Source organism: Acipenser ruthenus, chromosome 9, assembly GCF_902713425.1.
Source record: "Acipenser ruthenus chromosome 9, fAciRut3.2 maternal haplotype, whole genome shotgun sequence".
Lineage (NCBI taxonomy): Eukaryota > Metazoa > Chordata > Actinopteri > Acipenseriformes > Acipenseridae > Acipenser > Acipenser ruthenus.
The window spans coordinates 6,970,672-6,985,810 of NC_081197.1; the positions used below are offsets into that span (position 1 = coordinate 6,970,672).

Genomic DNA, 15,139 nt, shown 5'->3' on the forward strand with positions numbered 1-15,139 from the left:
ACTGCTACCCCAATAGGGAGGGATTAGGTCGGCGGGCAATCCAGGGTTCCTACGCGCACCAGCAACCCCTGTGGCTGATAGGGCGCCTGCGGGTCTGCAGTAGAGCCATTCAGATCTGTGTTGTCCGCTGGCACTATAGGTCTGGTGGCTTCACTGTGTATCCGCAGTGCGAAAAATGACGGATTGGCAGGAACACATTTCGGAGGACGCGTGTTTCAGCCTCCCGAGTCACCGGGGGGTTGCAGTGGTGAACGGGGATCAAAATAATACTAAGATGATTGGACATCTGCTCAAAGTTAAATGTTTTGCCTGTAGACTCCAGTAATAAATAAAAGTTCAGGTTCAGGTTTAAATACTGTATTGGCATGACAAGTATTGCCAAAGATACAGTGCGTTAGAGACCACAAAAGAACAGACATGAAATAAACGCAATAATATTTGTGTGTCAAGCTCATCTACTGTGTCTGTGTCCCTGTGGCAGGCTGCTACAGCCTAGTGCCCCCTCTCTATTCTCCCCAGAAAGACCTGCAGTTTCTCCTCTTGAATCTGGAGCAGAATCACTCACAGTGGAGGATGAAGTGGATGAAGTGGGTCTCAGTCTCAAGCTCTTCACTGTGGCACTGGGTACACAGTCGATCCTCTCTGGGTCTCCACTGTGCTCTGTGCCTGCCCATATTGATAGTCAATTTGTGGTCACTAACATTGTATTTGGTTATGTGTTTGTTTGTTTGTTTTTTTGGTTATTTGTGATAATGAAATACTCTGACAGGATGTATTCTCCTTTGAGAGAACCGTAGAGGTGGTGTTTGTTTTGATATTTAATATGTTCTCTCCAGCTGAGGACAGAGCCTAGTGTTTGTTTGTTTTTTCAGTGTCTTCTGGATATTAATGCCAGTTTTGGAGGAGAGGGATGCCATGTAGGAGTACAAAGATGGTTTAAGTGCACTGTCAGGAATTGGTTTCAGTGCTTGGAAGTGGAAGGAGTTTGTGCTGCCTTACTTAAAGTGGAAGTGGAACGCAACGGAACTATTCTTCTCTGTACCGTATCGGAATTCACAGAGCGACTCTCCACAGTTGTCTCTGTTTCTCAAGAAGGAAGTACATACAGTCAAGGACTACAGGAAGTTCATCCGGTAACCACAAACAACAGTTCCTTAGCAACAAAGAGATACTTTGGGAAAACGCTCATTTTGACTATCGTGCTAGTTAAACTGCTGTTGTTAATTCATATTTGAAAATGCCCACAGTCTCGATTTCATCTGCAGGTAAAGTCCACAATATTTTCATTTTGTTTTCCATGTACGTGTGTATCCATGTTATACTTAAGTTACCGTACGCCCGTGTACAATTCTATTTATTTATTTAAACAATTAAATGACAATCAAATCACATATTTGCAACTGCGTGTCCTAAGCATGGTAACTATTTTATTGAACGCCATTTGGTTACATAGTTATAATCTGACATATGCGGTAGGGCTATGCGTTTGTGTAACGTGGGGTGTATAATACAATGATGTATATAATATTCACTCAGAAGTTTGCTCTTCGTGACTTACTTCATTTTACAGTAAGAAAGAAAAAATGTTTTGCCACTATCCATGAAGCTGTGAAAACAGGAGACGTGGAAGAGCTGGCGTATATGGTGAAAAATGGAGCCAGTATCAACGAAGTGGACCGAGAGCACAAATTCACCCCTTTACAATGGGCAGCACACACGGGGAGCCTGGAGGTGCGACACCCTTTTTGTTTTGTAGTCAGATCCTACCATGATAGGAAGAGTAACAGTAAGGCTCTGTATACAATACAGGATACAAACTACTTAGAGTTTGTGACCCCCACTTCACCTATATCTCCTGCATGTAATGATACATTTGCCTGTTGTGCCTCTATTCAGTGTCTGCACTGGCTGCTGTGGCATGGCGCTGATACAAGTGATGCGACTCCCAGAGGATGGACAGCGGCTCATTTAGCTGCAATCAGAGGGCAGGATGCTTGTATGCAGGTGAGGGAGTTGTTGTACCAGTACGTTGTTCTTTCATCACATCCAGTGTTTTTTAAAAGCACATTTTTCTTAATCCAGTATGTTGCGCAGTTTACACAATTGAAACAGTTTTTGTTATAGTGCTTTTTTATAGTACAATTTTTTCCCTTTAAACTTTGAATTGGAACATAAGGAGGCAGTGAGGTCCAGTGGTTAAAGTCCAGGACTTGTAACCAGAAGGTCACTGGTTCAAATCCCACCTCTGCCACTGACTGACTCACTGTGTGACCCTGAGCAAGTCACTTAACCTCCTTGTGCTCCATCCTGCGGATGAAACATTAAATCAATGTCCTATTGTAAGGGACTCTGCATATAATGCACAGTTTACAGCCTACCTCTGTAAAGCGCTATGTGATGGTGGTCCACAGTTTCCTTTATGTTCTCTGAATTTCATACTACCCTTTAAATCATGAATGCCTAAACTTTATCATATTATGATCATATTGACTGAAAAAAAGATTGCATGTTTCATTCTTTTCTTCAGGCTTTGGTTGTAAATGGTGCCAACCTAACTGCTAAAGATGACCGAGGCTGCACCCCTGCACACCTGGCTTCAGCACACGGACACTCTTATACACTGCAGACAGTCCTGCGCAGTGGAGTGGTAAGAGATTGTGGTATATCATAGTAAAAGCATACTAAAGTATAATCAAATCATAGTGAAACAATGGTAATACACAGGCAAGCAATATAAATGACAGATAGGTATGGTCCAGCATTGTTAACTATGCTTAGCATGAGAAGAGCGCTGTAAACTTCAGAATTACTGTCCACGCAGTGTTTATCATGGTCATCTTTTCAAAGAGACTTTCCTTACATATTCTGTTCTGGTATTTTAATATGTGATCTCTGTGTAGGATTCCAACACTCCTGATAAGAATAATTGGAGACCAGTGCACTATGCATCTTTCCATGGCAGATTGGGCTGTTTACAGTTTCTTCTGAAGTGGGGAGCCAATGTGGATGATGTTGATAACAATGGCAACACACCAGGTAAATGCACACTGGGATCGAACCCTTGCATTGAAATCAGATGTTGTTGATCCCAAAACTGAAGTCAGGTCTCTAGAGCACTTAACCCAATATGTATCACATATAACTAATTTGAAACGATATTACTCTCTTTGCCTTGGCTCAGATGATCACCAGGTAACGTATAAAGCTGTTCAGAAAATGGAAATACCTGCCAACACTGTTTAGAGGGTGTAGGGCCACCACACAGCTTCCTCTAATTCATTTGGAGGTGTGCAGCACAGTCTGTACTTCAGAATGCTCAGAGCATGTGCCAACTGAGCACCTACTATCACTTCTCTGACTTACTTACAGTAACTTAAACTGACTTGAATCACAGAATAGATGTCAGGGTGCCATGTGCATCAAAATGTTTTAAATAACAGTGTGAGGAAAAGCCTGTTTACTTAAGTATTTGCTGTTTCTTAATTTTTATCAAACACAAGCTCAGTCTACTAAAGAAAGGAAGTGCAGTAGCTTTATAGGGGAACATGAAGGAAGTTCTTCAAGTTTCTATAAACAGAAAGGCTTCAAACAGATACGTTAAACAAGTTATCTTGTGTGTTAGGGGAATATAGCCTTTATTATCTCTGGTTGTCCACCTTCTTGACATGTGACAACATATTAATATTTGCAATAACAATAGGGAATTGTATATAGTGATATCCAAACTCTATTGATGTAAATACATTTATAGTATGTATCTGTTTACTCTTTTTTCACACGTTGCAAAGAGGAAAGCAATATAGTAAAATAAATTTAACTGGCACTTACATATTGTACAGCTTTGCAACTTGTCTTTATTTATATTGTAGCTCACTTAGCAGCAAATGAAGGACACCTGCACTGTTTTAAATTCCTGGTGTCTCAGGGGTTAAGTGTAACCCATATGCTGGGAGCCAGGAATGATCAAGGAGAAACGCCCAAAGACCTGGCACAGAGATTCTACAAGGAGTCAGTCGTCCAGTACATAGAAGCTGTGGAATATGAGAGGGACCACCCCCAAGAACAAGAAAGTATGTCTAATATTGTCAAGCTTGCTGCTGTTCATTTATTTATGGATAAATGTTAAATGCTTAGAACACTAGACACATTTCACAAGAATCTGAAGAAAATGTATAAGCAGCGTTAACACAAAGTTTAGTGTAATTTCAGTAGATTCTAAAATTCTTGCCATTACACAAGCTTGCATACAAGGTAGATGCCTATTTTAAACTCTACATACAGGTGTGTTAACTGTTCTGCAGATCAACTTTGTAATTCGTTTTAAACAGGCATGCGTACACTGTATATAAAATGTGAGTTATCTATTGAAATGCAGATAATAGTGCTCCCAATGTTTGGGGCTTTCTTTTAGACTTGGCATTCCCAGCCCATGTAGCTGCTTTCAGAGGGGACCTGGATACCCTGAGGAAGCTGGTGGAGTGTGGAGTAATAAACATGAATGAGCGGGACGACAAGGGCTCTACTCCGATGCATAAAGGTCTCAGGTTATGTTGTGCACACAGATTCTTGAAGTTATCCCCAATGAGGAATGCTTAACCTCCCTCACAGGGATATCGTGGAGGAGATTATATGTACAGAACTGGTTTTCCAAACAACTCAATTTCATGCTGAGTGACCTCAGCCATAAGGACTCTCAGCGCCTCCTCAGAAAACTTTTCTTTTCTTTTCTGTGCGCCAAGAGGACTTTGCTGCCCTTCGACATATTTTTTTGTTTGGTTTGATTTTTTTGTGCTCCACAAATCTCATACAGCGCCTACTGCTCTCTGTACTCCTAACTCACCTCACCTCTGGGCTGCGGCCGCTAAATAACCCGATGCTTAGGCAGCGCTCACTGTGACCCTCATTATCATGATTGCAGCTCATTATTTGTACATGTTGAGTAATTTGCATTGCTTTTAAGCTTACATGCGCCGCATTACAAAATAATTGCCTGGCCAATGGGCAGTTTGGATTTTATGGCCGCAGTTGTTTGCACTACGCCTATCCTTACAGAAGCCCCTAACAGTAGTAAGAATCTAGACATTGTTGACTAATTATTGAGTTATTTATGAGTTCTGGCTAAATAAATAATGTTAAGGTGTTTTATACAATGGAATAGCCAATACCCACCTAAATACAATTAATGTAAAAATTATTACATACTGGGTTTTCTTCAGGATTTGAGATACAATTCCATTTTTTTGTTGTGCTTAACAGCTGCTGGACAGGGTCATCTAAACTGCTTGCAGTGGCTTATTGAGATGGGTGCTGATTATAATATCACAAATGATGCTGGAGAGACCCCAAAGGATACTGCAAAGAGGTAAAGGCTTGATATTACTGTTGGTACTATATTCTATTTTCATACTCCACTAAAACCAGGTACTTTTGCTGTGCTCACTAATGTGAATATAGAAATATACAAAATTAGAAACATCTGTGATACATGTTTTTTTTATGTGATTTTTAAAATGAAAAACAAAAAAAAACAGATAAAATCAGATTCTGTTTTGCCAACAGGTGACCAGAATATTATGTTTTAATTACTTAACATGATGATTTTTTTTTTTTTTTTTTTATAATTTACTTTTACATTTAACAGGGATTTTCACATAGCACAGCATAGGACCATTTTAGAAATTGTGTAAATAAAGTTTGTTATTTTATTGTGGTTTTAACTTAGAACACAAAACAATCAGGTGGCCAAATTGAGTAAGCGCAGTTTCCTTTGATTGGGTTGTAACTTGCCACATAGCCCCACCAGGTGGATGAATCTTGAAATTGCAGCAACAATCTTGCAAGGCAGTCCCATCCCATTCTAATTTTGTCCTAATGTGTGGTGCTGCAGGTTTGCTCAGCTGGCAGCGGTGAAGCTGCTGGGTGGAGGGGGTCAGGATGAAGACTCCAATGAGGAACTTGACAAGGATGATCCAGCCTATTTCGACAGGCATGGTGTGGAAGGAAGTACAGACAGCCAGGACAACTTGAACCTGAGCGCAGCTCACAAAAAGGAAGGAAGAAGTAAGTCTGCTTCGTTTTGAAGTTAAAATGCCATATTTATTCATACAGCAAATGTAATTTGCGAGTTCTCAGTTTCTGTAACATAACAATCCTTTTAAATAGATTCATTGAAACTGAAAATGCTGTTCGTTGTTTTGTTTTTTAATTCCCTTTCACCTTTGAGAAGCTTGATCCCGTTTTTAGCCAGACTGTTTAATCTCATGATGTATGCATAAACTGCACAGACAGTAGAATTTCCATGTGCACATTTTAAACAGTCTGATTTTGAAATACTTTTATTGATTTGTAGACTTTTAATAAAGTAACAACAGACTTACAGTGCTTAATAGTTATCAAAACTATATGTAATAATAGTTATAATGTTGCTGCTATAGTGGTGTGCAACTTCTTTGTTCTTCTCGTTTTTTATGTTAAGTGAGGGCGTACAAAAAAATCGAAGAACTTGAACAGATGTTAGAGATAGCAAAAAGTAACTACAGGCAACTGGGAGGAATACTTGAAGAAGACAGAAGGAAGCTAAAAGAAGTCAAAGAAGCAGAAAGGTAATGCACATGGCAGACCTGGGTTACATCACCTGGATCCGAGTCTTCATTTGAACTCCATGTCTTAAAAATGAGGACTCAGTCTTAAGAAAGTCGTACAATTCTTTGACAAATAGTGTGGTACTAGAAGTTAAGGTGTTCAAGGATCTCAATCTATCAAAATTATGAAATGTATGAACCAAACATCCCCACGTGTTGCTACAACTGTTTAAAAAACGTACCTGTAATTCTTCTTTTTATTGTTATATCCTGAAAATGTTTTACACTTATAACTTAAAAGTCTGTTTCAAAGCTCTTTTCAAAATGTCCTCTCTAGTGCACTGGAGTTTGAGATCTGTCCTCAAAAAACCCTAACAAATGCTCTGGCATTTCTGTTTCATATCACATCATAGATCGTTACTGCTGTTACCTGCTTGACAATGTGGACAATAATCCTGACACTATCAGTGCACAAGAGCAGACATTTTGAAAAGAGCTTTGAAACAGACTTTAAAGTTATGTGTAAAACGTTGTCAGGATGTAACAATGAAAATAAAAATTACAGGTACGTTATTTAAACAGTTGTAGCAACACGTGGGGACGTGTAACGCTATATTTTTCAGAACCCCGCTACTTACTCTTTAAGGTTTTACAATAATCTGTGGATAACCCTGAAGTCGCTCCGTTCAGAATTGTGTTTGTATTTGTTTTTTTAATTCAGTATTCTGTGCTTTACTACTTTTGGCAAAGCAACACGAATTCCCCATCCAGCTTTCTTTCCTCAGGATCCCACTGTTTGTGAGCTTGGTTTTTAATATGCTGGGCACGGCTAAATGAATGCTTGCGCTGTTTCTTTTCTTCTCTTTGCACACACTGTACAGTCATTTCGCATTTCAACACTGACTGTGTCCCTCTATTCAGTAGAACGTCTGTTCAGTTTCCACTGACCAAAGCCAGAAAAGAAGCCTGCTATAGTTTTGAAATGTATGCATTTTGTTCTTGTTCTGCTGTCCCATCGTGGATGTACAGGCTTCTGCAACATTTTTCTACTCTCTTCCAGTAAATTATTGAAATTTTCTTTTAAAAGTTAGCACACACATTTTCAAGACTGCATAACAGACCCCTTCATAAATCTGCTTTTAGGCCTTTCTTTCTTTATTTATTTATTTATTTATTTATTAATGACTCTGTGGCCCTTGTATTTGAAGAAAAGTTCAGGAAATGCAGGCTCAGCTGGAATACGAGAGATTACGCAGAGAGAAGCTGGAATGTCAGCTGGACGACTACCGAGCAGAGATCGGACATCTCAACAAGTGTCTGCAAAAACTGCAGGCGGCAGAGGTGAGCTTTCACTGTGTTAAAAAGGATTAACTGATCTTGAACGGTGCCTATGAAATCAGCAGTAACAAAAATAAACAAAAATCCGGATCAAAGCAAGAATTAGCAATGACAGTACTTTGCCATCAGGTGGCATTGTTCTATGCAAAGGAAAACACAGGACAGGGTACATCACTACTTTCAGAACAGACATCTGGAGGTCGAGGACTGAATTGCAGGCGATCTCAGTTTATGTAAAATCTACCATGGCCCTATGTATACGCAGCAAAAAAATCTGCCTATGGACCAGAGAAAAACACAGTGCTTACAAGTTATCTTTCTTGAAATTCCTCATACAGACTTTGAAAGTTAGTACAGAATTTTCACTTTATTATTATTATTATTATTATTATTATTATTATTATTATTAATTTCTTAGCAGGCGCTCTTATCCAGGGCGACTTACAGTTGTTACTAAATAATGTTTCTTCTTCTCCCCCCACAGGAAGAAAACAAGCAGGAATCAAGCACCCCAAAAAAAACTGTTAAAAACAAGAAGCCCAGGACTGCAGGAGGAGTGTTCGTGCGAAGAATTCCCGAAAAGTAGAAGCCTGTCCAGCTGTACAGTACGGTGGCTCATTGAGGACAGGGAAAAAAATAAAAAATCTGAATTTGTTATGTCTAGATCCTGAGATCATTTATCTTGTAACACATTTCAATTTTTTTTCCCATTGTCATTAATAAGACACCTTATTACAGAGACATATTAAATAAATATGGATTTTTAAAAGGTGTATTTTGCGATAAAAAAAATAAGGCCATTAAATCTACATATAGTTCAAAGATCAATGGCCAACTAAGAAAAAAGCTTTTTTATATATATTTAAACAACACTGATAAGGGAGAGGTTTACGGATGTATTGCGTTTTAATTTGCGTTGTGTAGGATTTCCAGCTGATCACAGAAGCTGCACAGGAAGTAGCTGTACTGTGACTTCATAAAAATGAAGATATTTTCATATTACTTAATACTGTGTACACATTTATAACGTTTCAGTGTACATCGTGTGAAAGCGACATAACTGATTAAACTTCTGAATCTGCTAAATAAACAAATAATAATGTTCTTATCTGGTACCTTGTCTTGTTTTTCTATGCTTGTCTGCATTATATGTCTTTTGATAATAAAATGATGAATATCATGTCTATGATTACTATATTTTTACTATTTTTAATGTAAATCTAATTATTTAAAGTATTTATATCAATACCATAGCTAAATAATTGTTGTTAAATGTATTTAAGTATGCTTGTTTAGTAATCTGAATATGCAGTTAAAAATATATATTTTTTTCTTTTTAGAATAATGTTCTGATTGTAAGAAAAATAGGTAAGGCAGTGCTGCTGTGAACGTTTTTTAATAAAAATACAAAAACAAAAAAGCATTCACAGCAAATTAATGAAATCCATCCAGGAGAAGCAGGGGGCAGTGGGCAACAAGAAAAACGTACCCCTACAGCTGGAGATACAGGAGAAAATGTAAGCTATTTCTTCTTGGCAAATCAAATTGACAATAATATTGACCGTGTGGTGCTAACTGACAACTCGACTTTGAGTGGCAATCGAGTTGCTAGAATAGACCGCTGCTTTTCAGCAATTCAGTTGACAATTGTTCTACGTGCCTGTGTGTGTTCAGCCAATGACATTGCCTTTTCTAATCACCTGATTTCACTTTCAATTTTCCCCAATAGGAAGTATGGCTGCAGACAAGTGAAGGCATGAGGAAACTACGATTTAAAGTTTCATATAAAACCGTAATCATTAAATGCTCTGTAGCTTTGTAGACAGGGACTGGGAAAGCAGGATGAAATCTGGTCCCTTTGTACTTCAAAGGGCCCTTTTTTTTGCCAGTGTTGTTAACATAGGGTTTATCACACCCAACGAAAGACCAGTTCTCACAAACAGACAACTGGGGCTGTTGCCTGCTTCTCTCACATAGACAAGATAACAAACCGGTTTATTTTATGGTATAGAGAGCGGCTGTTACCTTGGGCTGATGACCCTTGATTATGTATGAATTGCTTTGCTAATTAAAATACTGATTACGATCACAGGTACAAGTCTCAAGCCTGGGCTTGATCTTCAAAGACTTTGGCTGGGCGACTCCAAGAAGGGGGGCTGGTTTTGCCTTCTATTGAAACCTATGTATTTCTGTACTCTTTACTCTTTCATCAAGCTCACCTGACGGCACTGAAGGGTCCTGTAAGGTTAAACCTATAGTATTGTTTTGTTTAAAGATTTGTCCATGCAGTTCGTATGGGGTTACGTTCTGTACTGTGTATCATTGGTTTTTCCTCTGTTCTGGAATTAAACTGTTTTTATTGAAAATCACATCAAGAGGACTGGCATTATTATTTTTGAGAAATAAACAAACCTATTCAATTTTACAAAACTTTGCAATTGATCGATTTTTTTCATGATACAAAATGTTTATGGGATGGAAGATGTGCAGAATATAATTCAGCAATAAAAAAGAAGACAAATATAAGGAATTAACACATATTTTCGGAAAATCACCAGCTTTGGTAAAAGACAAATGGAAGATATTTTGCTTCTCCCGGCAAAATACTGAAACATGTTCACTGCAAACAGGCACCATCTTAAAATTGCTTAAAATAACTTAGCAACAGCAATTCATTTGTCAATTTTTTGCTCTCCATGATGTATAGCAATCTTTTTCAAATGCTTCCTTGTTTTGTTACTTCCACAGACGGTAAAAGCCCAAGGCCATTGCAAGGCAGGCGAAGACAAAGGCTGTGAAAGATTTATGAAAAGTCATCAGTACAACTTGAATTATTACTGTTGTTTAAACACATTTCTACAACGGCGTTAAAGATGTGTAATTTGAAAAAAGCATGCACTGCTCACGTGACGACACACTTGTATCTGAGAAACTGATACAAACGTCTTAGAAAATATAAAGCAAATATCTGGACTAGTTTTAAAACAAACACACAGAAATAGATTCCTGATGTTGAAGTATAGAAAGAGTTAAGAGGACAGATAGTGAAAACATCGCTGCATAAATAAACATTTAAAAATGTCTCAACTTTTTACCTGCAAGGTAGCGGATTGTGTCAAGTTTGAGAGATTCCAGGAGAGTTTTCAGCGAGGCCACTTCTATGTCGATTTTTTTAGTAGCTTCTGTTGTGCTACGATCTACATCTGCATTCTAAAATAACAGAATTGAAATCCATTGGTAATTAACATCAACTTTTAGATTTCTTGTAACGTGAAATGATCTACCATTGCATTGTAAGAACGACAGCTAAGTATTTTCGCTGAACGGCAGTAAGTAAAGTCACACCTTTTTATCGAATTCTGTACCAACTTCCATAAGCTTCTTCTCCTGCTCTGTAAACTGAAGAGATTCAAAAGAATGAAAAACATTCAAATTCCAATCGTACAGGACAATGAGAAGTACATATACACACACGATACCATGTCAGTTACTCGGCTTCTCTCCAAATTTATATCCAGTTTAGCGTCTGCTCGGATTTTCATGCTTTCCTCCTTTAAAAGATAACAACAAGCACAACAAGGAAGATCTGAGAAACGTGTCACTGCAAGGGCTAAAACAAGGAAATGATACAATACATCATCAGCTGCTGATATCACTCACCATTAGCTGATGTTTAAACTGCTCTAGCTCATTTCTGATTTTCTGGAAAACAAGATTTTTTACATTGATGTCAATAGAGATGAATGTGCATTCTTGCAATCACCTATAAAACGACATGTTTTTTTTTTTTGCAACATCTCAAATGGTGCGACACGTGACTGTTTTGACTGGTCACACTTTGCAGATCAGAAATATTTGGAAGAATCCCATTGGCTGTATCTGTGTCTGGAAGCTCAGCTTGAACCAGCATAACCACAAATCACTTCCTTTCCTTCAGTGTTACCTCATTCTCAGCCCTCAGGTTTGCAAATTCACTTTTCTCCAGAATCACCATGTCCTTCCGAATTGCATCCAGGTGTGCCATGATCTGCTGGAGAGCAATTTCCTAAAAGAAAAAAAAAAACAATGTTTATTAATAAAAGACTGTAGCTATGTTTTAGTGCATCTAGTTGTGTTTAATTCACTGTAATAGGCTTAACAAGACCATCTCAAATCATCATCGTCTTCTAATATGGCCTGCAGGATCTAATTAAAATAGACCAGTGTTATTAATGTCATTGTATGACAGGGGTGTTTAAAACAGGACCAGAGCCCCTCATCTGCCCCCTGCAAAGGATGCAGCTTCCACTTGGGTTGATGGATTTTCAAAAAATGTTTTTAGAATTTGAATGATACAGTAGAACCTGCGATATCCGATCCTGTAAGATACGATACCCTCAATTAACTAATGCACCTCTGACATGTTCCATTTACATATGCTGCTACCAATGGAACAGTACTGATGGAAACTGATTAATGTACATTTTATTACCAATTCAATCGGATGTGACAGGTTGTATTGCACTGGCTCTCTTTCAGTTGCATGTCACTTCAATATAGTACTGAAACCCATGCTTTATGACTATGGCAAAAGTCAAGACACTTTTTGTTTTCATGTGTAGCCTGTTTCAGTAAATGTGGCTATACGCTAACACACACTTTGCTTTCGAACTGGAATTCTGTATCTAATTCATACGCACCTGATGTGAGGTCGTCACCATATCTCTATAGACTGTGTCCATATTTCCAGTCGTCAGTGTTACCAGTGCCGTAACAATAATTTCAGCTTGTTGTTTTTCAAACCCTTGTGTAAAATAAACTAATGTCAAAATGATAAACCCTTTGATTACCGACAATAAAAGACACACACAATTTGTAACATGTATTCTCCTAAAGCAAAACACTGGAGGCAGTTGTGTAGTAATCCCTTGTAAATCCCAGCTAACTATGAACTTTAGTGCATACAGAACATCAGTATAGCTGCAATACATGTGCAAACCTTGAGATACAGGGAATATGTTACATTGCATTGGAGTAGAATTGTGCAACCCGCTGCTAGATTCTTTCTAGAAAACAGGACATGTCCATAAAGGAGTGGCAACCACAGTTTTAAAAGCAATTTTCTTACTAAGGACTGGCCACATAATCACTGGTCACCCCTTTTCTTATGTTGAAAATATTTTGATCGACTTAAGAATCGCCAGTCTGAGCCTAGTCAAGTTTTAACCAAGCATCAAATATCCAATACCAATACAATTATTCTATTAAACCAGTAAACTGCAGACAAGAGCAGGGATTGGGTCAATTCCAAATTCCCAATTTCCAATTCTTTTGAAGGGATTGGAATTTATATTTTAAAGACATTAATAATTGTTGCGATTGTTCGACTGCTTTCATTTGAAGTAAGTAATGTGTTGCCACCCTGCGAAGCTCATTTGAACAGAAGACTGCCGAATGCAATTTCTATCAGTGGTGTGTGGGAATTGGAAAGGGAACTGAAAAACAGGAAATGACCCTAACCCTGGACAAGATGGAGAATAGAGGACAGAGTAGCGATCTGATTCAAGCATTCAGAATTCTAAAAGGTATTGACAATGTCAACCCAAGGGACTTTTTCAACCTGAAAAAAGAAACAAGGACCAGGCGTCACAAATGGAGATTAGATAAAGGGGCATTCAGAACAGAAAACAGGAGGCACTTTTTTTACACAGAGAATTGTGAGGGTCTGGAACCAACTCCCCTGTAATGTTGTTGAAGCTGACACCCTGTGATCCTTCATGAAGCTGCTTGATGAGGTTCTGGGATCAATAAGCTACTAACAACCAAACGAGCAAGATGGGCCAAATGGCCTCCTCTCGTTTGTAAACTTTCTTATGTTCTTAAGTAAAAACTTACCACTTGCTTGTAGGTCCTTCACCAAGGCATGCGTATCAAATGTTAATTTTCTTTGTTCCAGTGGTGTAAAATCAACTCTTCTCATATCATAAGACCTGAGAACAGCTGCAGTATGAAAATCTAAGGCAAAAACACAACTTGAAGATTATAGTAAAACCATGTTAATTAGCTTCAGTACACTTTTTTTAATGTATTTCTTAACACTTGCATTTGTGTTAGTTTTTCTTCACTACATCCCCAATGGTACAACACTGTCTGCATACCCCACCTGCTAGATTATCTCATATTATCTTTCTTGTACAAGATTTGGGGTTTCCAGTTCACTGCACCAGCTGTGCCACCTTTATTGAAAGGTGTTCAATATTTCCTGTGAAAGCCAGCACTGTAATAGCTCCAACATGGAGGAGAGGGCTGCAATATAATGCTGACCTGAGAATTGTCAAAGTTAACTTACTAGGTATGACTCAAACTGTACTGGAGTTATAATTAAGGGTTGAAAAGTGGATTTTAAAACCTTTTAAAATCCACGGGGTACACTCAAAAAGATGACAGCCACGCATCTCAAATGATCTGGGAATGAGTAAACTAAAACTTAAAATCAGAGGATGGAAAAACCAAAAAAAAAAAAAATCTAAAACAAAATATAACAACTTGCAGCATATGCATTTCTAAACTCGTCTGCCAGCGCATGCACCCTAAGAAAAACAACATTTTATTGACAGGTAATACTTAATTCTGAGAAAGTACCTACCTTTATTAATCATACACCACGGTCTTAAAACTTGATTTGGAAGAAGTGTATGGCATGATCTGTTGTTTCTAAAGCACACATTTAGTAAACGTGTGCAGTGTTTATAAAACATGTTATCTTCTTGTCGTTTACTGCCAAATGCCTGTGGAGAATTAAAACGTGCATTAAATGTAATATTATATAGATCTGCACACCTTTCTGTGTTCAATCACATTTTACAAGCGACAGGCTACTTCTTTGCTATACATATAACTGCAAGTCTTACCAAGCACGTTACATTATTATTATTATTATTATTACTATTAGATCGGTAACATTCACTGCATATTTATTAGAAATATGCTATCCTGCTACGTCCACTCGTTTTCATTCCTACTAGATTTGGACTTTTTTGTTTACCCTATAGCAACTGTAACCACGTTTTCCTATACACGAGATGTTATTTTGCAAACAGCAATAACTGTAATTAATTCCTATTTTTGAAAGACAAAGTTTGGTGACGCACTGGAACCAACAACAGTCAGGCGCCCGGTAGTGGAAAAGGACCCGTCACAGCGTGGTCCTGGGATTTGTAGTCTTATACCCGATAACACCA

The 15,139-nt window shown here is 38.1% G+C and overlaps 2 protein-coding genes across 3 annotated transcripts; one reads left to right on the top strand and one right to left on the bottom strand.

Annotated features, from left to right (window-relative positions):
• The first annotated feature begins 903 nt into the window (after window positions 1-903).
• On the top strand, window positions 904-9,023 carry LOC117407322 (ankyrin repeat domain-containing protein 42-like). Its single transcript, XM_059030997.1, has 12 exons — window positions 904-1,265; window positions 1,571-1,731; window positions 1,897-2,004; window positions 2,528-2,647; window positions 2,901-3,036; window positions 3,870-4,070; window positions 4,412-4,537; window positions 5,257-5,362; window positions 5,888-6,060; window positions 6,476-6,602; window positions 7,790-7,922; window positions 8,404-9,023. Exons 1-12 carry the CDS (start codon window positions 1,238-1,240, stop codon window positions 8,503-8,505), a joined length of 1,521 nt encoding a protein of 506 aa, XP_058886980.1. The 5' UTR covers window positions 904-1,237; the 3' UTR covers window positions 8,506-9,023.
• A 1,233-nt stretch (window positions 9,024-10,256) lies between these two features.
• Window positions 10,257-15,129, bottom strand: LOC117973066 (coiled-coil domain-containing protein 90B, mitochondrial-like). 2 transcript variants are annotated; one of them, XM_034924050.2, is made up of 10 exons: window positions 15,050-15,129; window positions 14,545-14,686; window positions 13,794-13,913; window positions 12,599-12,702; window positions 11,863-11,964; window positions 11,580-11,621; window positions 11,399-11,470; window positions 11,265-11,318; window positions 11,015-11,129; window positions 10,257-10,711 (listed from the first exon to the last, which is right to left on the bottom strand). In XM_034924050.2, the coding sequence occupies exons 2-10, from the start codon at window positions 14,654-14,656 to the stop codon at window positions 10,656-10,658; spliced, it is 777 nt and encodes a 258-aa protein (XP_034779941.1). In that variant the 5' UTR covers window positions 14,657-14,686; window positions 15,050-15,129; the 3' UTR covers window positions 10,257-10,655. The 2 variants fall into 2 exon arrangements, with proteins under 2 accessions (XP_034779941.1, XP_058886982.1); XM_059030999.1 differs by having other exon boundaries at window positions 14,944-15,079.
• Window positions 15,130-15,139: the final 10 nt, after the last annotated feature.

Bases quoted from the DNA above. Each gene is read 5' to 3' on its own strand.
- LOC117407322 (XM_059030997.1), top strand. From the start codon at position 1,238: ATGCCCACAGTCTCGATTTCATCTGCAG. The intron at 1,266-1,570 runs GTAAAGTCCACA...TTCATTTTACAG, and splicing joins AGTCTCGATTTCATCTGCAG to TAAGAAAGAAAAAATGTTTT. The intron at 4,071-4,411 runs GTATGTCTAATA...GCTTTCTTTTAG, and splicing joins CCACCCCCAAGAACAAGAAA to ACTTGGCATTCCCAGCCCAT.
- LOC117973066 (XM_034924050.2), bottom strand. From the start codon at position 14,656: ATGTTTTATAAACACTGCACACGTTTACTAAATGTGTGCTTTAGAAAC. The intron at 13,914-14,544 runs GTAGGTACTTTC...TTTTTGCCTTAG, and splicing joins GTGGTGTATGATTAATAAAG to ATTTTCATACTGCAGCTGTT. The intron at 11,130-11,264 runs GTGTGACTTTAC...CTGTTATTTTAG, and splicing joins GTACAGAATTCGATAAAAAG to AATGCAGATGTAGATCGTAG.